The sequence below is a fragment of the Leptonotus elevatus genome, chromosome 1 (genome assembly GCF_054856555.1).
Source record: "Leptonotus elevatus isolate MCC_2025b chromosome 1, RoL_Lele_1.0, whole genome shotgun sequence".
Taxonomy (NCBI): Eukaryota; Metazoa; Chordata; class Actinopteri; order Syngnathiformes; family Syngnathidae; genus Leptonotus; species Leptonotus elevatus.
The window spans coordinates 12,371,991-12,399,873 of NC_141239.1; the positions used below are offsets into that span (position 1 = coordinate 12,371,991).

Sequence of the window (27,883 nt, forward strand, 5' to 3'; positions counted from 1 at the left end):
CGAGTCCGGGCTTCGGCCTTCCTGGGTGGAATTTACATGTTCTCCCCGTGCTTGAGAGGGTTTTCTCCGGGTACTCCGGTTTCCTCGCACATTCCAAAGACGTGCAAAATTGGCAGGTTAATTGAACACTCCAAATTGTCCATAGGTGTGATTGTGTGGATGGTTGTTTGTTTCTGTGTGCCCTGCGATTGGTTGGCGACCAGTTCAGGGTGTACTACTGCCAGAAGCCGGCTGGGATAGGCTCCAGCGCCCTCCCTTGTGACCCTTGTGAGGACAAGCTGTTAAGAAAATGGATGGATGGATGGACATTTGAAATTCAATACAAATATTGAATGAATATTAAATTGTAAAACTTTTGAATTTTTTTTCTGGACACACAAAACTATTGTGTTCGTGTTTGGCATTATCAGCAGAAGAACCTATAGTGCGTGTAGTTTTTAAATCTACCAGGCGAGGGCAATGTTGCCAAACTGATCTACCACTGCCCACGGGGATCTTGGGAATGTCGTGTCCACACGTTTATGAAATAATAATAATAATAATAATAATGATTTGGAATGGAAAGAAGTTATTTAATTCATAGTAGATAGCAATGTTCTAAAATACATTAACTCACGCACCACCACCCCCAAATTTGTGTTTCAAATCATGACTTTTGTTTCTAAAAAATATTTTTTCAAAATACAAAAAAAAAAAAAAAGTACAGTATAACTTCATAGTTTGCCACACAAATATAAACCCATGTTCTAAAAATAAATATGACTAATAGTACAAAGATATGTAATCAGTCAACATGAAACAAAAACATTTACACCTTGTGTATTTAAAACATAATTTAGCCTTTAAGTCTGCTATCTTAATGCTAATGGTAATTAGCATCTATGTTGTGGTGCTTTAATCCTTGGACTGAACATAACAATGCATTCACATGAAAGCTGTACTTATGAGTTTAGACTACTTGATTAAAAAAAAAAAAAAAAAGGTTTGCGAAATATAAACAAACTATCACAGGAAGTTTGGATGGAGCTCACAGAGTTAACATTGTCACACCGTGTCCATTCGAGCCGTCCTCTTGCCGCATGCCATCAATGCCGCTCAACTCTCGGCCCATCCAAATAGGGACAATCTGCTGTGTGGTTCTATTTTCGGTGTTGCACGTCCCACCCAGTGGCATTCCCGCTCGCTTTATAAGAGCCCCGCAGCCTGGGCACTGGTTTGGCACAAGACCTCCCAGAGCACAACATGTAAAAGGCACACATAATAGCCAGTAAGTATTATGATATCATGACGCTGTATTGAGACTTGATTGTGTGTGGAAAGTAAAGCAATCACATTAAAATGTTACCACCCAAAAAAAAAAAAAAAAAAAAGGCGGCAAACTAACCTTTACTTTCTGCTTTGGAAATAAAACACTTGAATACTTGACGCTTTGAATATATGTTATAATCTGTAGGTGTCCTCCATGGCCTTGCTTCATGATGATGATGATATATGGAATACACAACTTAATGATAAGAGCCACACACTGCAGGTGAGATGCTGAAAACATTATTTTCACACAATGCTAGCTAGCTAGATAGCTAGACATCTAGCCAGATAGATAGATAGATAGATGTGATGTGTGATTGACAAGTGCCAATTTTACGCACCAGCCTTCACCTTTTGTCTCATGTGTCTTTAAACGTATCAGCGTGACTTGATGGTTTATTATAGCAGGGTAGCCTGTGTGTGTGTGTGTGAATGTGCGATCATGCGATCATGCGTGTTTGTGTGCAGTCATGCTTATCCAATAGAAAGGCACGAGACTTGTATGGCAAACTGCAATAATAAAGGGTGTTTTTTGAGCGACGAGCTCCCTAACCGTGTCAGTGAAAAGTGAGCTTTCTGATCTTTTCCATACAGATCTTAATTGTATTGGATCTCATTAGAATTGTGCAGTGTCGTCTGCCACTTATTTTACTAATTGACATTCATGACATGGAGCAGACTTTACATTAGATGTCATTGCCACAAATCTTAGAGAGAAGTATAATTTAACATTATTAATATTAATGTACATTGCAATATTTATAATATTAATACATATACCTGTATAACAATTGTTAGGGTTTTTTATTTATTATTAAATAATTTGCTACTAAAAATATGACTATGATTTTCTAATTAGGAATTATTATTTTTTAGCAAACACTTGGACTTTTGCTCAATTAGAAAATGTACAACTATTTTTCTCATTAAATTACAATAATCTAAAAACTAAACTCTTTTCAAAAATACAAAAGTAAGATTGTAACTTTGTACCTAAAAAACAATAAATTAAAAAATAAGTTTTACAAAAAAAAAGTGTGAAAAAACATTTTCTTAAGAATTTAGGATGACAACTTTTTAATTAAAAACAATGAATCAAAAATGTTTTTTTTATGAAAAACACAGCTTTTTATGAGTAATACACTTTCTTCATACAATTACAACTTTTTATAAAAACATATTAATTAAAAAATACTTTTAAAATGCAACTTTTGAACTTTTTCTTTTCATATGATTACAACTTTGTATATACAAAAAAAACCTAATAAAAATGTTTATCCAACTTTTTTTTTATAGCATTCCCAAAAATTGTAATCTAATAAATACATTAAAACCTTTTTTTTTTTTAACATTTTATGGGAAGGATACACTTTATTATATTAAATTTGAATTTCGAAAATACATTTAAAAATCAAAACAAATTATTTTAGCCTTAATATGTACCTTTTAAGTGAGAATTACACACACACACACACACACATACATAATTTAAAATTAATATACAAGTGGTATATATATATAAGTGTCTATTTATTTTTCTTTATTTTTTTACAGAAGTAAAGGAAAAAAAATTCTAAACACTCAGTCTGCCCTTTTATAACGCGAATGACATCACTCCCACAAGACACACACATTCATACACACATTTATCTCCCATGTCCACCAAGTAAGGAGGGCCGGACTGTATTTTTGGTAGTTGCCATGGTGATGGCTGACGTGAGGGCCCGTTATCGAGTTGTCACCTTACCCTGCCCCCGCCCCCGCCTCCGCCTCCGCCCAGCAACCGACCTGTGGTCCGGTGGCGTGTTTCTAAAATAACTCCCTCCCACCTGACACTTGGCCTGAATATAAAATGTCAGGCCAGCTGCCATGCACTCAAGAGCTGGTATGTCAAGACCAACGCCCCCTCAAACATATCACAAGACCCACTTCAAAAGTGTTTGTAACATACTGTATGTGCTTACGAATAGATATCCTGTACATTTTGTCCGACTGAGTTTTGGACAAGTATTTGACCCCTGCACTTAAATATTAGCAATTATCAAATACATTTTAAAACAGTGGTACCTCGACTTACAAATGACCCCACTTGTAATAATTTTTTTTTTTTTAATGCCCATTACAGCTTGAATTGTTTTCTTGACTTGTGAGCAAAACTTTTTGAGTGACGAATGCAAGTTACGTGGCAGCAAACTTCACAAAAACGTCATTTCTGCAGCTAGTCAACTAGCTTAATGCTAAAACGCAATGCAAAAAGCAATAGATGGGCTAACGAAACTAGCATTAATATAATTATAAATCTTTAAACAACTTATATTTACACAAGTGGTTGCAACACATGCAGACAGAGCCTACAGCAATACTAGCAGGTATATTTTCTTTACCCACAGAGAAAAATTAATGAATAGTTTTGCACTTTAGTTGCAAACTTCTTCTGTTTCTACATGTACTATGGTGCACAAACTCTTTAACCGCTGTAGAAGAATTTTGGAGCCCACTTTTCTTTGCAGAATCAGCCATATTGGAGCGTTTTTGAGAATGTACTGACCATTAAAATGAATGATTGAGTGAGTGAATTTATTTCAAATGTATCAAATTCATTTAAAGTCATACCACAGAAGCTATGACCAATAAGTGCGTGCTTTTGCGTGTACATGTGTGTGTGAATGACTTTTTTCTTGCCAAATATTATCTTATCTAGTTTGCTCATTATACATTATAATACATTATCTATTAATTAGTGCTGTCAAAGTTAAAGCGTTAACTGATTAATTAATCACAAAAAAATTATCGCATTAATCATAAATTAACGCAGATTAATCGCACTATTAATTTTGACCATAGATTATCCTTTAGCGTGACAGCGGATGGCTACGTTTAAGGTAGCACAGGTTATGTTTGAGCAATAAACATAATTACATGCATTACAGTAAAGCATTTAATAAATGTTTGCGTATCACATTTAGAATATTTTTTCATGTCAAAATATTGGGGTCATTTTTTCCCCATTTTAAATTATGCAAGTAATTAACTGATTAGAAAAAGAGGAGGATGAGCGTGTGCAGTGGATCCAAAAATGTTGAAGACGTCCTCATAACATTAAATGCCAAAAGAAACAACACATAACCGGTGCTGAAGAAATTTCGATAAAAAGCCGTTTTTTCAAATTAAGCAATTATTCAAAATTCTACAATGTGATTAATCTGATTTAAAAAGCTCTACTATTGATATATGTATACAGTAATCAGTGTAATATCAACACATTTGATATTTGATCATATACTGTATGATAAATTAAATATCTTTTTTGTTATTTTTATATTTTCAAAATACTATGTGTATATAATATGCACTTAAAATATATCATATATATTGTACAACAATAATCAGTATATAAAAAAACAACAACCAATATCTACAAATAAATAAATAAAACATGTTGCGCTTTAAAAATACATGTTTTGCAGGAGTTTTATTCAATTGGTACTTCGGGTGAAACGGCAGCTGTTGTAAAAAAATAAAAACATAAAAATAAAAAAAGGTAACAATGGCTTGTTGGTTTTCCTGCTGTTTATTGCATACCATAAATGTTTATGATCTATGATTTGATCTGTAGTCTCATAAAACATAAAAACGACTGAGTGAAAAAGACAACAGGAAACAGACTGGAGTGCAACGTTGAATTTATGTGTTTTCGGTTTGACAAACGTGTACAGCAACATGTACATGGATGTTCATTCACCCCGTGCTGAAGCAGGGGAGGCTTTTTTTTTTAATTATCTTTTTCGGACAGAGTGATATAAAAGACAAATGTGTGCTGCTCAGCACAACTATTTACACATTCTACAAGGCGTACATGTCATCAAAATGGTCGTTGTTATTTACATTATCTATACACAAGATCCTCCCAACCGTCATCCTGCTGTGGAGAGACGAAAACAGATGTCAGTGCTAAATATCTATGAATAAATAAATACAAATAAAGTAAAAAAAAAAAAAAAAAAAAGTAACCATCAGAAATCACAATAACCATAATCTATAATATTATCATGATAGTGAATGTACCTATAAATTGTTGAGGAGGGTGTTCTGGATGCTCTCAAACACGATGGAGTAGATATCGTCTTTCGGCATCATTCCGTCGAGGTACTCTAAAAGGGGAATTGAGTGGTTAGACAGCTTTTAGGATGCTGCAAACGAGTCCATTTTATATTTGGGGCAAATGAGCCAGTGCCCCACCAGATCCAGAAGTTAGCGCTTAGATGCAAAGCAATAAATTGTTTCGAATTTCCTTTGTAAACAAAAAGTTAATTTTTCTCTGCTGTACCGCCAGCCAAGTAGACAACGTGATGGTTCTGACTGCCGTTAGTTTTTCTTAATAGGCTCACTCAAAAGTACAAATAATGGAGCCCTGTGAAGTCTGCCAGTTAACATGCGACTGTATGTTTAGGTTTATGTACATGTTTGGTATGTACTGTATATCTTCGTCTGCTTACCAGCTTGCTTACTAAGATGGACTCCACATTGTGAGATTTTGGATGACTTCTTTTCAGTCCAATGATTAGCTTGGTTTAGCAGTCACGCTAACTTAACAACCTATTCTTTTCTGTCCATTTATGTATTTTCCGAACCGCTTATCCATTTCCAGCAAATGTTTACAGCCAGACTAAACTTTAGTAGGAACAATTGCTTGTCCAATACTATAGCCACGTAGCATATTCTTCTTTATCCATAGCGTAGCCTAGTTGTTGCTACTATCAATATTTTTGTTTTTTTGTCCTAGCAGCAGGCATGCTAACAGCAGCCAATTATTTCCTGCCCAGATAAGTAGCTAGCTACGCTAGGTTAGTAGGTCGAGTATATTGTCCAGTAGTTTAGTTATGTACCTTGTTCTTTTATATCAGAAGTTTAGCCATGTCCTTTTTTGTCTGATTACCCAAGCTAATTTCACAGGGAGGCTGATTAGCAGCCTATTCTTTCCTGTTTAGTAAGTAGCTAAACTTTACAACTAAGCAGGTGTCTGTTGCCCTACTTATGTTGCGTACATGTTGTTTTAGTCTTAAACAGTTTCCTTTCTTTTTGGGGGGGGGGGGGGGGGGTCTGAGCTAATTTTAGTCCATTGATTTTTTTTATTTTGTTGTTGGTCTGAGCTAATTTTAGTCCATTGATTCTCCTGGTTTAGCAGTCAGGCTAACAGCAGCCAAGCTTGCTGAGGAGGCAGGGTACATTAGCACCTAGCTAAGCTAACAGCTTGTTCATTGGTTAGCCCAGTTATAGTGGGCTGGTTAAACACCGTGTGGTTTCATTGATTATTATTTTTTTTAACTATGTAGTCTATCAAAAGGGAAAGGGGCTGCTATCCCACCATTGCTCATCTTCGTACCTATTCTGTCACATTGGCTCTCCATTTGCTTACGATGCTTCAGATACATGGGCCAGACATGGCCGTCGAACAAACCGGGAGGGTCGGGGACCGTGTATGTTCTCGTACTGCGGAGACACAATCAAAACCGTATTAGAGGACTGCTGCGACCGTTGCCATGACAACGGCGAGATTGTCCGCTACCTTCTCCTCGTCCTGCACTCCTCATAAGGAAGAGAAATGTAGAAGCAACTGTCGTACACGTCGATAAGAGGCCTGCAGAGAGATGAGATCCTGTTACGATGAGCTTTTTGAGGCCTGGAGGTTGCCAGTGACGTGTCAGCAGGAGGGTGACCCACTTGTAGTTGTAGATGAGGAAGCCCTCCACGAGGAGAATATGGATCCCTTTCTGGTCCGAGCCGTATTCCTCGGCTTCTGGTGACAGGCTGACGCCATGGGAGCGGGCAAACTTGACCGGGTTCTCCTGCCAGCCTTTCACTGTGCTGACCATGGCTTCCATGTCCAGGGCCGAGATGACTGGCAGGGAAAGAGAGAGACAAAGAAAAGGCAGTTTCAGCACATTGGTGAGGCCAACACACATTAGTCACTGTTAGCGAATGTCTCTGGCATTCACATGTTCACATTGTTTTTAGATTTAGGATTGGATTGGTTACCAAACCAAAAAAAAAAGGGAAATGTGCAGGAAAGGAAAAGTACATGACTGCATATGGTTTTCCTACACGGAAATCCATTCTTACCATCCCACTGTCTAAAGCCGTCTTCCCCGACTTCTATTTGACCGGGTTTCTGAAATAACAGTCACCAGTAAAACATTGCTGCAACCTAGTAAGCCTGTCGCAGCTGATCACACCTGGACAGGGCAAGTCAAGGACCCGTCTCCACCTAAAGGAGTGCGCCATCTTTAGGGGGTTATTGTGGTTGGAGTCGTACAGGATAGTTAAGCATATTTAAGGGACTCTTTAATGCGAGGGTGCTTGAAAAGATCGCAAGAGGGACAAACAAAAACGTGGGGGTTCATTCATCCTCGTAGCAGAAGAAGGATGAGATGAAAATGTTTTGGGGGGTTAATTTAGTGGATCCTACCGATGAGGTATTTCACAAGCAGGTAACGCAACAGAGGGATTCCAAACATTTGTGCAGCTTTTCATTCATCAAAACCTACAGACCACATATTTCAGGTGGTTCATTTGGACGATTGTATCGAGTCGATTCAGTAAATCCTTTACACAGCGTATTTCGCCAAACGGAAAAGTAAAGGGGGGACAAGATCGGGAGTCACTGAGAGTCTAGTGGTACACATGGCGGATTCCTACTCAGTTACTGTAGACCAGTTAGATTTTCTGTCTGACCGCAAGATCTGTGATCGATTGGCGATGGATCCTGAAATGGTCGCTTACTAAAGTGACCAGTTCCCCAAAGTTCTCGATACAAAAACCTTGACGGTTGCTGTCGTAGCCAATCAAAGCTCACGTTTCTTTTGGACTTTAAGAGGGGACGCTGGACCTTGATGATTGGCTGTCCAGGAGACAATCAGCCGCTCGCGTTACTCGGCTACTGCCATGGCAGGACAGAATTTTCGGCTTGTGTCCTCATGCGCAATCGGTGTATAGCGTACCTTCATCGCCATCAACTCTTACCTTGAAAAAGTCATCCTGGTGCACCACGCAGCAGTTGGGCAACGTCCTGAGTAGTTTGTTCGTCAGGGTGGTTTTGCCACCGTTGGTCACGCTGAGGAACGGACACACGGAAATGACCGGTGCTGTCAAGAACCTGGACTTCAGACGGGCTCAAACGGATACTCACCCTCCAATACCGATGATGAACTTCATGTTGGTCGCCTTTTTTTTTTTTTTTTTGAATTCAGTAACTAAAAGATGGGGAACCCCGCTACGCTAAAGCTCTCTCAAAGCCTTCTGCTCTCTCTCGGACCTCTGCCGTTCCCCCCCTTTTACTACTTCATTGATAGACAATCTCGGCGTGAGCTATTTAAAGGACGAGAGCTGCCCGCAGCGCCAATCAGATCGCTTCGCCTGGAGGAGGCAGGCTCTCATTTGCATACAAGCCCAAAAATGTTCCACTTGTTGGGGAGGAGGGTCAGGGGCAGGAATGTGGCACCTCAGAAGCTTCTTAAAACGTGATTTGATGCCAAGCTGCCAACATGGATGAGATTTTAGCAAGTAGTCCTAAATTTAAACACTTCAAGTGAATCCAAAGTGTTTAGGGGTTTTCAAGGGGGAAACCATGGTGGCGCTTTCATGGCGCTATATTTAGCTCACTCTGCGTCACACATATTTCTGATGCAACTGGACGGATTGTGTGGCAGCAAGCCATGTGACTGGCAGCCTGAGCGAGTCATTGCCGCTCTCAGGAGTCATAAAAAAATTAAATAAATAAATAAATAAATAAAAACCTTGCAGAGAGGTGCTGACTAACTGCAAGCTGCATGTATCTCATGTTTGTCGCGTTTATGGCTAGAAATCATTGGTTAGCTTATACAGTGGTACATAATTCGTTCCTGCGAAGTGTTCAAAGTCCGAATTGTTCAACCTCCAAAACATTTTTTCCCATAGGAAATAATGTAAATGCAATTAATCCGTTCCCAAGCTCCAAAAACAGAAAATGCTAGCTTTAGTTCAGTGCCGAGTGTGTGTATTTTACATTGGGCATATTGTTAGGCTACTAAGCAGTCCTTGTGTGCGTCAGGCACGTTGTTGAACAGCTAAGGGGGGTCCTCGTGCCAGTATTTACGGAAGTAGTCGCGGTAGTTACGGCGCGATAATCTCCTTCCTAATTCCACTGTGGTTCGTAGCACTGCATGTTTTTCTTTGCTGCCACTGTTGTCTTGGGCTCATGGCGAAGAAAATTGTCATGGAAAAATCCAAATGCACTCGCGAGTATGGAGCACCTGCGGGAGTATTTACGATCTGACTGGAAATGAGCAGCGCATCGTCTCAACTACCGCAACGTGATCGGCTACCCGTTTTCAAGGTACGTTCGGCTTAGCTTGGGTGTTCGAACTCCGAAAATGAGTTCAAACTCCGAGGCATTTTTTTTTTACAGATTTTTTGGTTTAAGTCCGAATTGTATAAATTCCGAGACGTTCAATCTCCGATGTTCCACTGTATAAGTAAATGATGACCACACGTGCAGCAATGACAAGCTTGTTTATTCTTTGACAGTTCCCTTTATATCACAAATAGAAGGTCACATTTTTTTTATTTATAAATAACACTTTTATCACCTCTGAATTGACTTCATTTGTTGACAATTTCCATCTGGCAAAAACGACACATTAATGACAGAAGGATATCTACAAGCATGCCACCTTTGCATCGTCCACAGAGGCTCCCCAAAACATCATTGCACACGAATCAACCACATGGCATTCAGAAGAACAAAATATGTAAGACAATAAGACACATTTTTCCCCCCTCCAAAAAACCCCAAAACAAAACCCCACAGTCCCTTCATGCGAACGAAGAGAGTAAAGCTTTTCAATAGGAGCTTGTGTGAAGCATGTCCTTCATGTCCTTGATGGGATGCGAGTGACAAATGATTGTCTTGCATGTTTCACATCCAGTCAAGCCGTCTCGACTCGAGCAGTCGTCAACATCCGAAGCTCTGCAATGCAAACACAAGATTACGTTTGTTTCCACCTTTACGCCTAAAGTACTACAACTTTGACCCAAACATCATAGCACACTTCATAGGAAGTCAGGGTCATATACGATGTTGGACACCGTGAGAATATGCCTCCTGGTGGTGTTACACGGTAAATGCAATCATAATACCTCGGCCGGGACGATTATATTGTTGCTGTTATATGGCATTTTGACAAATATTGGCATTGACTTATTTTTAAAAATATTTTTTTTTAATCTAATGGCCAATAAGAGATCAGTTTAAAACTGGGTTAACTTCAAGAGATCTATTTATTTATTTTAATGTTCACTTGACTTTATAGGAAATGCTGCTGACCTTGAGAACTCTTTTTATCTTAGAAATTAAAAAAAGGAGGGAAAGTTTCATGTTTTAGTTTTTTTTGTTTTAGTTTTTTTAAAGCTTTACGTGCTGTATAAAACTTTAGGGAGCTATTTACTTATTTAAGTTTTAATTTGACTCTTTATTATGATATGCTGATGAGGTTGGCAACACTTTTTCTTAGAATAAAAAAAAAGAAAGATATCCATTGTCAAAGATGAAAAAAGAGGAACCTTCAAACTGTTGAAGTCTGTTTTATTATTATTATTTGATACCAGTATTTTTTTCTCTTTTACTGCAAAATAATATTGGCTCCAAATATCATTATTGGCCTCCTTTTCTATTAATAATTGGTATCTGTATCAGTCCTGAAAAAAACGTAACCTAAAGGTTGTCTATAATTTGCTATATAATTGTTTTTTCTAAACCACCTACCATGCTTTTAATATTCTTACGGGGGGAAAAAAATAATAAAAAATTCTCTCTTTTTCTGGACAGAATGAAGTCTTTAATCTTGTCTTAATAATAATTATAATAATAGCATTAAATGTAATTTGAGCAGATTTGTTTCAGAAATGTGTATCAAAGTGGTGGTAGGCCAAGAAATAGTTCACATCTTAAAAAAAGGTTGGTGACCCCTGAACTAGCAGATGGAGTTCAATATTTTTGTAAATCGACATTATTGATTCAACGTCACGTCACCCATGTCTCCAAAACAGTAGCCCTAAACTGACTATAGCTCTTATAAAGATTTCCAATTGAAAACACATCATGAGGCAAAGTATAGGAATTTTAAAGAGACTTTTTCTCAAATTCAGAGATGAGAACAAAAAAATGAAAATAAATAAAATAATGCAATAAATGAAATCACCATTCCCCGATGCAGAGCCGATGAAAGAATGCATAGAATGAAGCGATGGATGCGATATTTGAAGGCAAACAAAAGAAGAAATGAAAATCAAGCAAGTCCTCCTCTCACATTTCCCAGCATAGCACGCAGACAGCCGGAATCATTTTACTGGCAGTGGCTCGTGATCGATTTGGGCAGCCGAGTGATGTGATGTCACACCCCTGACGCCGCTCATATTGCTCAGATGCAAGGTCAAAAGTGGGTCAAAAATGGGAATTTGTTGGACATGTCAACATGAAAATGACATCTACTTCAGTTTGCAATTTTGTTGTTTTGAATGGACATGACTTTTTTTTCGAAATGTTTCAGATGTGGCCTGAACCACCTCAATAAATTGACCTCATGAAATCTGCTTGTGGGAAGTGGGAAAATCATTTTTATTTACAATTGAATCCACATTTTTTTAAATGTCAAAATACAGTGGTGCCTCGAGGCATGAGTGCTCTGACTTAGGACTTTTTCAAGATACGAGCTATTGTTTAGCTCATTTTTTGCTTTGACTTGTGAGTGGAAATTTGAGATATGAGCGCTGAACGGTCCAATGGACTCAACTCAAGTTTTTCAAAAAGAGGCTTTAAGCTATTTGTTGACGCTTTTGCCTGAAGTTTACTGTCAAACTACACATTAAACAAAGACAATTATTTAAAACAACCAAATTGTGCTGTCCTGTTTTTTAATTATTTTTTTTAGCCATATTGTGTTGCTTAAAATCTGCTTAGCTTAAGGCTAACAAAGCCAATCACTGTAGGTGAGCTAACAAATAGCATTGGTGTCTAGATTCTTTATCCTCTGCAGTCTATGCGATGCGGTCGTATGAAAAGTTGGCTATGACTTAATCATCCAAAGTGTGTCAATGCTTCTTCCCCGGCTTGAACCCTGTCAAGCATTCCCAGACCAGCTGAAGGCTTATGGAGCGCTCACAAACGGCGGGCGGGCCGAGCGCACTGCAAATTTCCTCCGATTTCAGGACAGCATGTGCGACCGGCGCGGATCAATTTGCTTGGTCCGGGTTTGGCCTGGGGTTTTGGCGGTTAAAAATAGAAGCTATCAGGCGCGTGCAGGACGACTTAAAAAGATTAGCAGCTGCGCTTTATGTAACGCGGGCGTCCTCAGGGAATATGAGGTGCGAGGATCTTGTGACACACACACATGAGCGCGCAAGCACACACACGATCCGGGCCAGGATGTGATTTAGGACACCTTTAAGTAAAGCCAAAGAACACATTCATAGTTAATCCTGTGATGTTCATAAAATCCCCATTAATTGGACTCGAGCGTCATATTACAAATGACCAAAAGACGAAAATCACAGCTCAATCTTTTCGATAAAGGGTCACAAAAAAAGTTCAAGAAAACGCAAAATACAGCCTTCATAAAGTGACATTTGTAAATGGCATAGGCCGACTGTAGAAGTGTTAATGGCTGCCATGTATTTTATGTGGTGAAAAAAACAAAAGAAAAAGCATAGCCACTTTGAACTAGAGTGGGCTAACTCCATTTTTGCCATTTTGCAGGAGAATAATTTGAATTTTTATAGCTGGAATAATCTAGGGGGGTTATATCTTGGTGATTTATTTACAAAATATTACAAAAATTAAAGTTTTTCTCAGACTTCTGTCAATTAAATAATCAGTGTAACAAAATTAGTATAAAATAGGAATAATAAACAATTACAGTATTCATTTAATAATACATATAAACTATAATATCTAGTATATTTACCAATTAGATTATTAAAATGTTTAGCTAAATAGTGCTCCATGTGCAAACTTCTGTCAAATCAATTCATATTGAATTAAAGCTATAGAATTTATAGCTGGAATAAATTTGGGGGTTTATATCTTGGTGATTTATATATATTAAAAAAAAAATAATAATAAGTTTTTTTCTTTTTACAAAAATTATAGTTTTTCAAAAAAATCTTTTGTCAATTAAATAATTTGTGTAATAAAATTAGTATAAAATAAGAATAATAAAAAAGTACAGTATTTATTTAATAATACATATAAACTATTATATCTTGAATATTTAACAATTAAATTAACAAAATTAGCTAAATAGTGCTCCATGTGCAACCATCTGTCAAATCAATTCATATCTAATTAAAGCTGTAGAATAGATTTTAAAATTCTGCTGCCGGCCTCGTCTAGAAATCACTGAACGGTTTGGGTCTTGAATATATTAAAGAAATGCTAATTGATTTTAAACTCTCTAAGGTCTGCAGACCCGGCCGGGTCTATTAGTGGAGCTCAGACTTCAAAGCAAACATGGCGAAGCAGCATTTAGCTGTTATGCTGCACACAACTGGAATAAGCTGCAAATAGAAGTGACATTTTTATTTCTTGACTGCATTTTCAAATGTTTGAAACGTTTTTAACGTCTTCTGTTAATGTGTTGTCGTTGCACGTTCTTTTAGTCATTTTGGTAAGCTACTTGATATGTTCTCTTTCCTGCTTCTGAATTTCGCTCATTTGAATGCCTTTTCTCTATTCATATCTGCACTTGACTTCAAAATGACAAAAATGGGCTTAGCCCACGCTTGTTCTTCGTGTCTCAATTGACCAGAGAGGGCTACATGCTACATGTGATCGGGTAACAATATATTTCTGTTAAGTAACACTCATTATGCAATACATTTTCTGGACTATGTAACTGCGATAATATCATGTATCAAGTTGTGATATGCCTAACTTTTACGATCTTATTATCTTGCCAAGCAGGAGCTGAGCGTTAGCATGACTTATCAAAGTGTCGGAGCTCACTGTACATCCCCCCCATCTCAGCTGCTCCGTTCCACCAGCGGCTGCAACATTGGATCTCACGGCCCCTGAGCCGGGATCTCCCCTTTCTTGACATTCCGACCCACGGCCCCAGCGGACGCTCAAAGACTCTCAAAGTGTGCTAGACGACTCGCGTGCCACTCGTGGTACGCAGGCTCTCTCTAGTGGTATGCAAAACAAGCACCGAATTCAATACATGTAACATTAGTCACAGTTTAAACATGAAATATAATTACACACACTAGAAAAAAAACTGCTTGTGTCATACAGCCTTTTTCCAGCACTGTGCTAATTTTATTTTATTTTTTACTTTTCATTTTTATTTTTCAAGTACAGTGCTTTTTTTTTCTATCAAATTGGATGTATTTAACGTTTAAGTAAAGGAATAATGCATTTGCATTAATTATTTGAGGACTATTTAAATTTATTTATATTTATTTATTTACTATTTAAAAAAAACTTATCTGCAATATATGTACAATGAACAATATATAAGTAGTTTTTTTTTTTACCTACTAGAAGCTTGTGTCATACAGCCTTTTTCAACTTAAAGAAACAACAACAAAAATCCAGCACTGTGCTATTTATTATTATTATTATTTTCAAGTACAGTGCTTTTTTTCCCTATCGAATCAGATGTATTTAACGTTTAAGTAAAGGACGAATGCATTTGCATTTAATCTTTGAGGACTATTTAAAAACATTTATTAAACTATTTAAAAAAAAATTTTTATCTGCAATACATGTACAATGCACAATATATAAGTAGTTTTTCTTTTCATATATTCAAGTGCAGTATTAAAGTTCAAATTGTGCAAAATGTTCTAATGGCTTGTGATAATAAATGCCAGTAGTCACATTTCATATTCTACTAATTATGTGTATGTTCATATAAAGTCCAATTCTCTGTAGTGCTATTTCATTATTAAAAAGTAAATGCACGTCTTTGTTTTTTTTTGTTTTTGGCGGGCTGGAATAAAAAAAATGGCATTTCCATTCACTTCAATATGGAAAGATGATTTGAGACGGAACAAATGAACCTTCCAAGTCAAGGAGAGCACCACCGTCTACTGTTTTGAAAAAAAATAAAAATTCTCGTTTTTGATGACTTAGGTCTCTACCACATTACCGTGTTTTATTGTTGGTCATGAATGTGCTAATTTTAGAGCCAAGTATTTTGTGAAGTGGTACATGGTATGAAAAGTTTGAGAAGCAAAGCTCGAGTTCCCTGAGATTGGCGATTGGCCAAACGCGGGAGTCGGGGACCCCACACCGACATTACAAACCGGCCCTGGCGTCACGCCAAACTCACCTTAGAATGTCAGATGTCGCGGCCAATCTCGGCCATCGTTGGCTTCGGTCTGGAAGGAGGGAGGGAACAACATGCCGGACGGAGTCAGTAGGGCCACTACACTAATTCAGCATCCGTTCTTGGGTCATTGTACAAACTTCTTGAAATGAAATGTCATAGAAGCTGAAATTCACTTCACCAAATTACTACCGGAAGTAGAAATCATTTTTGTTTGCTTGTGTTTGATTTGACATGTCAAAACGTGTATGTGGGCGTGTACATTACAGGGCAGAATGAGGTCACCTTTCTCTCGGAGGTGGCGAGTTGCCGTTCTCGTTCTGTTGCTCTTGCTGCAGTCTGCACGCAAACAAACACTAGGTAACTGTCAAGCGCCATAACAACAACAATAATAATAATAATAATAGATGCAATTCATGGCAAATGGACTGCTTTTTATATAGCGCTTTAACTACACCATATGGTGCCCAAAGCGCCGACTGCTGCCACACGGGGCGCTGCCAGGTCCAAATCGGGGTTCAGTGTCTTGCTCAAGGACACTTCGAAGCCACAACCTCACAGATGGGAGACGACCACTCTACCACTGAGCCATGCTCTTAACTCATTCACTGCCATTAACGGCTATAGACGTGTTTCCACTTTTACTAACAATAGTATTAAAACCTAGAATTTTTTGGGGTAAATTTAGAACAGATATAAAATTTGTGATTAATCGTGAGTTAACTAGTGAAGTCATGCGATTAATTGTGATTAAAAACTATAATCGCCTGACGGCCCTAATTTTTAATAATCTTTTCTTAAAAAAAATATATATAGAGATTTTCTTTTAAAGGCGATTAAAATTTGTAATCGTAATTAATCGCATGACTTCACTAGTTAACTCACGATTAATCAAAAATGTTTTATTTGTTCTAAATGTACCCCAAAAATTTCTAGGTTTTCATACTCTTTAAAAAAAAAAAAAAATTACAATTACAATTAAAAATTTTAATCGGCTGACGGGCTAATTAAAAAATGTATATATTAAAAATAAGGGGCGTTTAATCGTAATTAATCGCGTGATAATTTTATATCTGTTATAAATGTACAATAAAAACAATTCTAGGTTTTCATAAAAAATATAATGAAAAAAATGTTAAACTAATATATATATATATATATAAATAGTTCACATGAATTTTTGACGTCTATAGTCGTCAATGGCAGTGAATGAGTTAATGTAACATAGTAAGCACTACTGTAGTAAGTTGCCTAAGTTATTCAATTGCATCTGCAGCAACACTCACCTGGCTTTTATCTTCTCGTCATCATACCTGAAGAGTCGGAACAGATAAGCGTATCAAAATGAGCGATGAAGTGATGCTGATGATGTTAAAAGATTTGGAGCCCGTTGGTGGCCCAGGGTGCGAGGCTACTCACTGCAGCACGCACTCGGGCACCTGCACGTGCTCCATGGGGATGAGCAGGCTCAGCTCGGGCAGCGTGTGCACGTAGCGGATCTTGTTCAGGAATTTGACGCTGCCAAACACACACAGAGATGGGATGAAGGTCAAGTTTTTTCTTCTTCTTCTAGAAAATGCGACCCACCTGATGAAAGGTCTGGAGATGGCCAGGATGGTCCGGATGAACCACGTCGGGTGAACAATGATGAGACACTTGAGGTTCTTCCTCAACCTGCGAGGACAATTAAAAAAAAAAAAAAAAAGCATAATTTCATGGTTTTCCGACCGCACAACCAAAGACTCTTACTTCCTGTCAATCATCTGGTAGCATCGCTTCAACCAGCCGATGCCGGGCATCTTCCTGCGTGGCGTGGCGCCGTTCAGGTAGACGATCATGTAGTCGTCGGCCACCAGCAGCTCCAGGCTGCTCACCACGTACCTGATCACAAACACACGAGTGAGCGAACGGAAGGCGGGGTATGAGCGGGCACGCCTCCAAAAGTACCTACAGGAAGAGGTTCTCCATGATGTACGAGTAGTCATCACAGCTGCTGTCTGGCAGGTAGCAGGCCGCAAACACTATGATGGCATTCAGGCCTTCCCCGTAATAGCCTGAATGGGGGGGGGGGAAACGGAGCTAAATACGGCTAAAGCTGAAAAACGGCGAAATAAGGTGAGGTTGTCACTCACTTTATCATGTGTTGCATCGCGTCACATTATATTGCAATTGAAGAGTATGTTTATCATGTAAGTTGAATGTATTGTATTGCGTATAATTGAATGTGCGAGTGAATCGTATTGCACAGTGCAGGGGTCAGCAAAGAGACATTTGAGGCCAAATGATGTGAATAAAAAATCAGTTTTGAAATATTTGAAGATTGCGATGAATGAAACAGTGTTAGTTTGATGTATTGAGGGCCCAAGAGCTAATTAGAGGTGCACCGTAACAGAAAAATATGCAGCTTCCATTGTCTTCCGTTTTTGGATTTTTTGGGGGTTAACTTTTCATACATCATACATTTTTAGACTTTTCTGCCTTTCTGTAATTTCTTGCAATTTTATTGACATCATATGTTAATTTTCTGCCTCATTTATTCCCTTTTTATACATTTTATGGGTATTTAAAAAAAAAATGTTTTTGTCTTTTTTTGCTATCAAATTTCTGACATGTTTGACAATTTTGTGGACATTTTATGTTAATTTTGGGGATTTCCTCTTTTTGAATGTTTTCTTTTCTGTATTTTTTTTTTCCAAATCAATTTTCTGACTTTTATGGCAATTCCAAAGACATTTTATGGTAATTTTCTGCCTTTCTTCTTTTTTTTTTATTGTTACTTTTTTTTAAATAAATAAATCCTCTTCCTTTTTTAACATTTTATGGTCATGTTTTGGACATTTCATTTACCTTTCGTTTCTCTTTTTCTGACAAAATAAAAATGGTCTCTGACATTTATGGAATATTTAATTAAAAAATTTGTTTTAAATAATGACTCATTTAAAGAGCCACATGTGTCTCCAGAGCCGCAGATTGCAGACCCTTGGTATAGTAAAAGGAGTGAATCATACTATTGTAATATCGTAATTGGAGTGAATTGTATCATAAATATAGTCAATCGATTGTAATAAATCGTAATTGTAATAAATTGCCTTGTTTCACATTAAGAGTTATCACATCGAATCAGAGAGAATCAGATCACAACATATTTCGAGTAAATTGCATCATAACTGGAGTGAGTTGTTTTATATCATAATTGGAGTGAATCATACGGCAAAATAATTTGAGTGAAATGGCAGTACAGTATATTGGATAAGATCGTATTGTAATCGAATGGCATTACATCATACATTGTACATTATGGCAGCATGGTACAGAAGTATGAATCACATCACTGATTCCAGAAAGGCAGGACATTTTAACTCATTCACTGCCATTGTCGGCTATAGACGTCAAAGATTCATTTGAACAATTTCTATTAGTTTAACATTTTTTTCCCCATTTTTGTTAACAACAGTATGAAAACCTAGATTTGTTTTTTATTGTATTAGAACCGATATAAAATTTGTGATTAACCGTGAGTTAACTAGTGAAGTCATGCGATTAATTGCGATTAAAAACTGTAATCGTCTGACGGCCCTAATTATTAATAATCTTTTCTTTAAAAAAATAGAGAGAGCGATTTTCATTTTTTAAAGAAAAGATTATTAAAAAATTAGGGGCATCAGGTGATTAAAATTTGTAATCGTAATTAATCGCATGACTTCACTAGTTAACTCACGATTAATCACAAATTTTTAATCTGTTCTAAATGTAATTTTTTTTATAGGTTTTCATACTCTTGTTAACAAAAATGAAAAAAAAAAGTTAAACTAATAGAAATTGTTCAAATGAATCTTTGACGTCTATAGCTGTCACTGGCAGCGAATGAGTTAAAAAGACACATCAGGTGTGACCCCCGCTCACTGAGAACTCACCCCCGTGCGTGACCACCCTGAGGTACGGCCTGATGACCTGCATGTCGATGCGTTGCTCCTGGTCGCCGATGATGACCGTTCTCCACAGGCGGCCCGACGAATCCCTTTCTTCCTCGCCTTCGCCCGGGAGACACTTGGCACTGGCCACAGGTGTGTCGTCTACATAGAAACAGGAAGAAAGGTTGACCTAGATTGTTATTATTACACTAAATGTATCTTTGATTGCTATCTTTGATATTGATTAAACATTGATTGAAATTGATTTAATACGAGAGAAACATGGTCTTGATCATTTTCAACTTGATGTCATGAGTCCTCGCCGTTGCACCTGACACTCACCTTCCCACTCCAGCTCGTTGCCATTATTGGCAAAGTCCAGCGAGTCGGTGTCGTCGGGGGTCTCGATGTCGTCCACGTTAATTTCCAGGTCGTCGGAGAGCAGCGAGCCCTCGCTGTGCTCCAGCGACAGGTTCATGTCGGGGGCGGTCAGTGTGCGCCGCTTGGACTGGTCCCTGGCGGACCCTCCCACATTCAGACTACTGGGGGGGTCTACACCAAGAAGACAGTAAGGTAAATGTTACATGACATAAAAAACATGACCAAAATATGTCAGTGGTTCACATACTGGTGGTCCTGTTGTCCATCAGGCCACACGTGGAATCGCCATCTTCTGGAAGAGGCCTGTGGAGATACACAACTTATGTTTTGCCTTATTTTGAGTTTGGTGGGGTTTTTCTGGCTGTTTTTGGTACTGCGTGTTTAAGCCTACTAGTAAATAGGGCCATTCAAAAACACTCCCAAGATTTGTATTTTTGCAGAATTGAATCTTTATGCTCCCTGGTCAATTAAAGCATGCCAATGAGAATCTTCTCATTGCATTAGCAGGGGTGAAATAATTTAGCAAATTGTTTCATTTGAGTAATTTGACAAATTGTTTCATTTCAATAACTTAACAAATTATTTGATTCCAGTAATTTGGCAAATAATTTCATTTAAATAATTTAGCAAATTATTTCACCGCAGTAATTTGGCAAATTATTTCATTTAATAAATTTGGCAAATAGTTTCAATAATGGCAAATAATTTCATTTCAATAATTTAGCAAATTATTTCACCCCAGTAAATTGGCAAATTATTTCATTTAATATATTTGGAAAATTATTTCATTTTGATAATTTTGCAAATTGTTTCATTTGAATAATTTGACAAACTGTTTCATTTCAATAATTTAGCAAATTATTTCACTGCAGTAATTTGGCAAATTATTTCATTTAATAAATTTGGCAAATCGTTTCAATAATGGCAAATAATATAATTTCATAATTTTGGCAAATTATTTCATGTACAAGTATACATAGGATTAGGATTTTTCGCATCAATGGCTTTTCCCTATCAACAAGTGTATTTTTGTACTAGATTTCCCCCCAAAGAAACTCTGTGATAGTCAAGTAGGAAGATTTTTAGAAATTTGATGAAATGACATGGAATGACCCATTGGATCAAATATATTGTATTACAGCGTTCCCTCGCTATAATGCGGTTCACTTTTTGCGGCCTCACTGTATCGCAGATTTTTTTTTCGTGCAATTTATTTTTGCATGCTTTTTTTTTTTTTACAGTAATGTAGCTATTTTATCAAATTTATGAAGGTTTGAACATTGAGAATGTTTAAACAAGAGGGAAATGTAAATGCCTCGATGAGAAAAGTATAAACTGTGTGGCGAGAGGTTTTAGAGCCTTAAAACATTTATAATAAATGTAAAACATAAAGCTAACTACTTAGCGGATTTCATTTACTGCGGGTATTTTTTTGGAACCTAACCCCAACGAAACGGAAAACGAGGGAACGCTGTATATGTACATGTGATCTATCCTTGCTTGACGTTTATTTTGACAGCAAACTTCATCTGGGCCTCTTTTTGAAGAATTGTTATTCTTATTGTGAGGTTGCAGCGCATGTATTTTAAGTTAGCAGAATGACGGCTCGAATCTTGGAAAACTCGTATCTCAAGGCACCATTGTACTAATTGCTATCCCCAAAAGGAAATGAAAGCCATTACCTGGGGAAGTCTTCGTCCTGCCACTCGTCCTTCACCTCCATGCTGTCCATGCGTAAAGTGGCCTCGGCTGTCCCCATGGCGGATGGAGCTTCGCCAGGAATCAGCTCGCTGAATTCCAAAAGTACACTAACGTAATCAATGAATCACATTTTCCCTTTTCCCAGTTTTCTGGAGCACTGGCAAACGGATTCATTTTGGATTCCCAATAAAGTTGCTGACCCTTGCACAGAAAATGGTATTATTATAATATTAATATTGTCATTACCTTAAAGTCATTCACTGCCATTGACAGCTATAGATGTCAAAAATTCATTTGAACTATTTCTATTAGTTGAACATTTCTTCCTACTTTTGTTAACAAGAGTATGCAAACCTAGGAAAAAAAGGTACATTTTGAACAGTTGTCAAATTTGCGATTAATCGTGAGTTAACTAGTGAAGTCATGCGATTAATTACGATTGCAAATATGAATTGCCTGACGCCCCACATTTTTAATAATCTTTCTTAATCTTTTCAAACAAAAAAAGAAAAAAGAAAAAGAAAAGATTATTAAAAATTAGGGGCGTCAGGGCGTCAAAATGTTTAATTGTAATTAATCACATGACTTCCCTAGTTAACTCATGATTAATCACAAATTTTATATCTTTTCTAACCAGATCAGTGCCCTGATCAGATCAGTGGCCTAGTGGTAGAGTGTCCACCCTGAGACTGCGAGGTTGTGGGTTCAATGGCCAGGTCATACCAAAGACTATAAAAATGGGACCCATTGCTGCCCTGCTTGACACCCAGCATTAAGGGTTGGAATTGGAGGGTTAGATCACCAAATGATTCCCGAACTTGGCGCCTGCTGCTGCTCACCGCTCCCTCAGGGGATGGGTCAAATGCGGAGAACAAATTTCACCCCACTTAGGTGGGTGTGACAATCAGTGATACTTTAAATGTACAATTTTAAAAAATACATAGTTTTGTTTTTTTACTCTTGTTAACAAAAAAAAAAAAAAAACTGTTATACTAATAGAAATAATTCAAATGAATTTATGGCAGTGAATGAGTTAATCAACTATATTTGTCTGCGATATTGTTAGTCTTTCTGTGTTATTGATATTTGACTATATTGGTCACAATATGGTCATCCATGCGTTAGCGGACATCACGCGCATCAATAATGTGCATATAAGGTGGGTGAGAGTCAGAGTTCATTGTACAGTCCATTTGTTCACTGGTTTGGCAATAATGTGTGACACACACACACACACACATATAGAGTGAACCAAAAAAACTAGCAGACTAAAAGGCCTGCCGGCTACAAAATGCTGCTCGTGTTGTGATCGGATTCAAAATGGCGGCAGCAAATGGCATTTTGTAGCTAGCAAAAAGGGTGTCAGGGGCCAAAGGCGAAATAAAACATGTCTCCGGACACATTTATCAATAACATGGCCGGTAGCAGTATAGCGATGATGGCAAAGTATCAATAGAGCAATGCTGAGTGACGCCTTTCAAGTTGCTCCAAGCAAAATCCAAATCCATGCGATCGTTCAATAAACCGTGTTAGATTATTAACATTGTTTTTCTGTTTCAATTTATATTTTAATTGTTTTTGATATTAGTTAGAGCTGTGTAATAATAAGACAACAGTTAATTCAAATGTTAGTCAATCTATAGTCCTTTGTTCTTCTCTCTGGGAAAGAAATGTCTAGTAAGGTTTCTGAGTTATCTAAATGAGGGGATGTTTGAAAGTGCAAGCAGAGGTCTGTCCATCAATTTCCTGGTGCAAGGAGGTGCCGGGGACCAAGTGTTTACCCACATCTGGAGTGGACTGAGATAGGGACTGGTGTAGGATTCTAAGTTGTGTATTTCACTCTGCTGACAGGGCAGGATGACAGGGGGGGAGTATTCTTTCTGAACACTGTTTTTGTATAAGTGTGCAAGAGCAGAGAGCGAGAGGCACACTTTGCGGTCACTGCTGATTGAGCAAGGATCCAAAGTGACTTCGGAAATTTCTGAATAAAAGCTTGCAAGAAAACTTCTTCACGAGATCTCAACTTTGAGTTTTATTTTGAACATGCAAGAAATCAAATGAATGATTTCTAACAACAGCCATTAAAGAAAAAAGAAAAAAAGCATGCATAAGCAATCTGCAACACGAGGCAACAATATTGATACACGTGACTGCATAGTTTGTTAGGTTAATGTCAGTGTTCATGAAAACATTGTAAGTGCATGTTGATTGACTTCATTGAAGACGCAAAAGTTGATTATGAAAATGTATGTAAACTTAACTGAAGAGCAATTCGTCGTGCTACGGATACCCGAAGGACAATTCCGCAAACGTAGTTAGCCCTGGTGGTGCTTGTAGCTAGTGTCGGACCCAATGGGTTGAGCGCTGTTTAGCTTCCACAGCTGGGGCCTGCAGGTGGACGAAGACAGAGTCCTGTGATTTGGGCTCATAAGCTTTTACAAGTACTAGCTTCTCCCGCTAACCGCTTTTGTTAGCCACTCAATCCAGCCTATGGCTCCGGCTAACTCCCACTAGCCACTCTTGTTAGCTTCTCCGCACGTTAGCTTCCTCGAAGATACTAGCTAAATTGTCCTTGGTGTTTCTGGGAATGTACGTTATTGAAAACTATTCATCATCTTTGATGTTGACAAAAATGTCTGTTGCCTTGTCTGACTTGTCTATGAAAATTCGTTAAAAACTTAATTGTTGATGTTGAAAACATGTATGCTAGGTTCACTGAAGAGTTTAGTCATCTTGTCTACAAAAAAAAACAATCATCTTTGATGTTTACAAACTATATGTTCAGCCAAGTCTCTAAATTTTCTTTAATGTTTATGAAAATGTACATTAGCTTCATTGAAGACTGTTTATGAAAATGTATTTTTTTAAGAGACAGTGTGTTGAAATGTTTAGATTTTTCAAAGTTCATTCATTTTAAAAACCCACTATTAACTTCAGCAATATGCAAAAAACAAAACACACAAAAAACAAGTTCTATCACTTCAATGTATTATTTTTATTTTTTTTAGATAATCGTATGTCTCGTATTCGCTAAATATATTGACATAGGTTGCGCTGCGCCTTACAGGAGGCTGACGTGTTTTGCCGCCATCTTTCTGCTATGGATACCCGAAGGAGAAGAACTTAGCCGATGTCGTAATTGGTGGTAGGCTTGTGAAGTGTGGACTCGCTGAGGCACCGTAGTGCTTGCTTCAAAATGCATGTGCTTCAAACTTTGGTTGTTGCATTTGATTAGTTCACCACTAGATGGTGAAAAAAAAAATTCTACATGCTGTCCCTTTAAAGACTTGATGTTTTCAAAGAAATAGAAACCTTATCAATTATCTTAAATGTCTACAAAAACAAACAAACAATCATATTTGATGTTTACAAAAGTGTATTTTTGTTCAGCGGTCATATTTACAAAAAAAAGTGTACCAAATTGTATTGATGTGGAGCCCCGCCTTCCCTCCCTGCGCATGTTTTTCCTTCAAGGACCAAAGATTGTAGATCAGGGGTGCTCAAGTTTGGTCCTCGAGAGCCCCTATCCAGCCTGTTGTCCGTGTTTCCCTCCTGCAGCACAGCTGAATCTAATGATCAACTCATCAGCAAGCTTCGCAGAAGCCTGATAACGATCCTGATCATGAATCAGGTGTGTTAGTGGAGAGAAACATGGAAAACAGGCTGGATAGGGGCTCTCGAGGACTGAACTTCAGCACCCCTGTTCTAGATTGTCTTTAATGTTATTTAATGCGTCAAAACTTGTGCATCAGCCGTGTTTTTGGTACCGTCACCGTGGATTTTGTGGAATTTGTCAGACTGTGCTGAGCCATGCTGGGCATTCTGGCAGACTGAGGATGTTTTATTTTACATGGCGCACCTGACAATTTGATGAGATAAAAGCAGGTCTAAGTTGTGGTGCAGGTGCTGTTTAATCAGGGCGCAGCCAGACACATTCTGAGCTCCACGGATGATGTGTAGTGAATGTCGTCGTATTTCATTCATAAATATGAAAACATTGTGTACCGAACCACCGAACCTTCTGTATTATATATATATATATATTTAAACCTGGACTGCAGCACACACCGATACGAACAGGAACAACCGCCTGGCATCTTCATGGTTGAATAAAATCACGGGAGACAAAAGTACAATCTGCTACTTCAACGTCATCATTCACGGCACAGGCAGGCTGCTGTGCGCGTGTACTCACATAAGAGACGGGCGCCTGTGCGATGCGATGACGATGCTGCGCCTTCAAAGGCGGCCGAGCATCCCCCGTCTGGCGGGAGAGAACCCTCTGGGAGCGCCTCGGTCCTTTTAGGAAAAGAAACAGCGAGCTGTCAAATCCATCCTAGCTGACATTGCCAATTTTTTGCCCCCCCACCCAAAAAAAGACGAAACAAAAAATAATCCTTCCGTGCTGTTCACCTCTGAGGACTGGTCCCTCTGCTAAAGCCACGCCTCCTCTAATCCCGCGATGATGATGTCATCCATATGATGCTTATGTAATCAAACCAGCCTCCTCTTTAGAATTCAGTGCCTCCGGGATTGCACGTTTCTCCCTTCTCCTCTTCGTCACGTTCTTTCTGTTTGTCATCTGGTGTGTTTATTTTTAAAAGGCACTCACGCACTGGCCAGTGTGGAGGTTTCCACTCTGCTGTTTCCAGGCAACCGCATCCTCCTCCTCCGCCTCCTCTCGGCATCCCTTTTAAGCTCTCTCACTCTTCTTGCTGCTGCACGTTAACATTCACCCTCTCACTCTCCCGCTAAGCTTTCAGAGTAATGAGGGAGTGTTTTCAAGGCTTGAGATGTTTCTGAATGAAAAATAAGGTATTGAAAACAAATGACTGGGAATGATTAGGAATTAAGGCAGATCTAAATGAAAAAAAAAAAAAAGGAAATATAGAAAATGCAAATGCAAATAAAAGACATTTAAAAACAACCAAAATAAGAAACAGTGAATTAAAAAAGTAAAACAGTTGCATTTGAAGAAAAAAGTTCGAAGTAAAAATAACAGATAAAAACCCATTTATTACATTTTGACAGATTTCAAAATTATTTTAAAATACAAAATATTTAAACATTTAACAAAATATTTTTTTTAAAGTAAACTTTGAATTTTTTTCAATTAAAACATTAAACCTGAAATGTAAAAATGTACAAATTAAAATATACATATAAATAAAACAAAAGACAAAATGATTTAAATGTATAATTTTAAGTACAAAATAAAAATAAAAGTTTTAAAATTAATGTAAAATGTACATTTTTGTTAGATGTTTTCAAATTAAAACATTCAAAATGTATGTAAAAATCAATACATTAAAAATATACAAATAAATATGAAGAAACGTACTTTGGAAACTAAATACATTGCGATAGTGAAAAATTAAAAACAAGTAGCACTGAAAGAAATAAAAACATGAAAAATACTAATCCTCAAAGAACTTTTTTTGTGTGCTAATGTACAGTTTAAAAAAAAAAAAATCATATACCGTACCTGTAAATAGAGGGGGCAAGTCACCACTAGAGGGCATTATGGTGCGTGTGAAGCCGTGAAGGGCTGACTGTCAAAAATCTGCAGGCTTGAAGCCTTCCTTCCCCTTGTGCCCTCCTGCCTCCATTCAACCAATTTGGGAAGATTCTCATAAAAGAGCTGTTGTCCACATTTCCAGCGAGGTGTTGCTGAGTGTAATGACAAACTATGACCTAAATGTGCATTAAGCACGGATTAGCACGCCCGATTAGATGAACTCGCCCTGTACACACACGCACGCACGCGTCTCCTCCAAGTCACACGCATCACACCTCATAATACCTCAACGACTGATAAGACATCAAACTGATGAATGGAATTTGGATTGTTCATATTTTTGTCAATGATTTTGATGAATGAGGTTCACAATAATGATACAAAATGGAGGATTTGCGATCCTCTTCATCGCTTGTGTAGTGATCGCTTCATATCAAGCGAGTCAATTACTGAATCAGTTAGTCGAGAAATAGCTCGGGTGTGCAGTTATTAAATGAAGGCGAAAGTGATCAGGCACTTTGTACACGGTGGCTGAATCAGCAGATGCTAACTTGCCTGTGGTTAGCTTACCACGCGCAAAATGTGGGGGAAATAATCGGTTTTGTTCGTTTGTGCTGCTACGGTTTAATAGATATTACACAGTTGAATTTAATAAATGACCAATATCATAAACAAGACTTTTTTTTATGGCATAAATATTA

The 27,883-nt window shown here is 37.8% G+C and overlaps 2 protein-coding genes and 1 long non-coding RNA gene across 6 annotated transcripts; 1 reads left to right on the plus strand and 2 right to left on the minus strand.

Moving 5' to 3' along the window:
- The first annotated feature begins 1,080 nt into the window (after window positions 1-1,080).
- Window positions 1,081-18,454, plus strand: LOC147180920 (uncharacterized). The gene is made up of 3 exons (XR_015094758.1): window positions 1,081-1,267; window positions 1,454-1,531; window positions 17,245-18,454. It is a non-coding gene; the product is annotated as an uncharacterized LOC147180920 (long non-coding RNA).
- On the minus strand, window positions 4,975-8,656 carry LOC147180921 (nicotinamide riboside kinase 2-like). The gene is made up of 8 exons (XM_086092055.1): window positions 8,495-8,656; window positions 8,329-8,419; window positions 7,429-7,477; window positions 7,030-7,207; window positions 6,875-6,946; window positions 6,692-6,798; window positions 5,374-5,459; window positions 4,975-5,230 (listed from the first exon to the last, which is right to left on the minus strand). Exons 1-7 carry the CDS (start codon window positions 8,518-8,520, stop codon window positions 5,374-5,376), a joined length of 609 nt encoding a protein of 202 aa, XP_085948181.1. The 5' UTR covers window positions 8,521-8,656; the 3' UTR covers window positions 4,975-5,230.
- Window positions 9,841-27,351, minus strand: LOC147180922 (caytaxin-like). Of its 4 annotated transcripts, none has more exons than XM_086074949.1 (15): window positions 27,150-27,351; window positions 26,078-26,463; window positions 25,860-25,963; window positions 21,646-21,771; window positions 20,211-20,266; window positions 19,925-20,134; window positions 19,586-19,744; window positions 17,623-17,725; window positions 17,421-17,552; window positions 17,259-17,345; window positions 17,091-17,189; window positions 16,958-16,984; window positions 15,957-16,010; window positions 15,675-15,723; window positions 9,841-10,312 (listed from the first exon to the last, which is right to left on the minus strand). In XM_086074949.1, the coding sequence occupies exons 4-14, from the start codon at window positions 21,720-21,722 to the stop codon at window positions 15,684-15,686; spliced, it is 1,044 nt and encodes a 347-aa protein (XP_085931075.1). In that variant the 5' UTR covers window positions 21,723-21,771; window positions 25,860-25,963; window positions 26,078-26,463; window positions 27,150-27,351; the 3' UTR covers window positions 9,841-10,312; window positions 15,675-15,683. The 4 variants fall into 4 exon arrangements, with proteins under 4 accessions (XP_085931075.1, XP_085931074.1, XP_085931073.1 ...); XM_086074948.1 differs by having other exon boundaries at window positions 21,646-21,753; window positions 27,150-27,350; XM_086074947.1 differs by lacking the exons at window positions 26,078-26,463; window positions 27,150-27,351 and having other exon boundaries at window positions 21,646-21,753; window positions 25,860-26,071.
- Window positions 27,352-27,883: the final 532 nt, after the last annotated feature.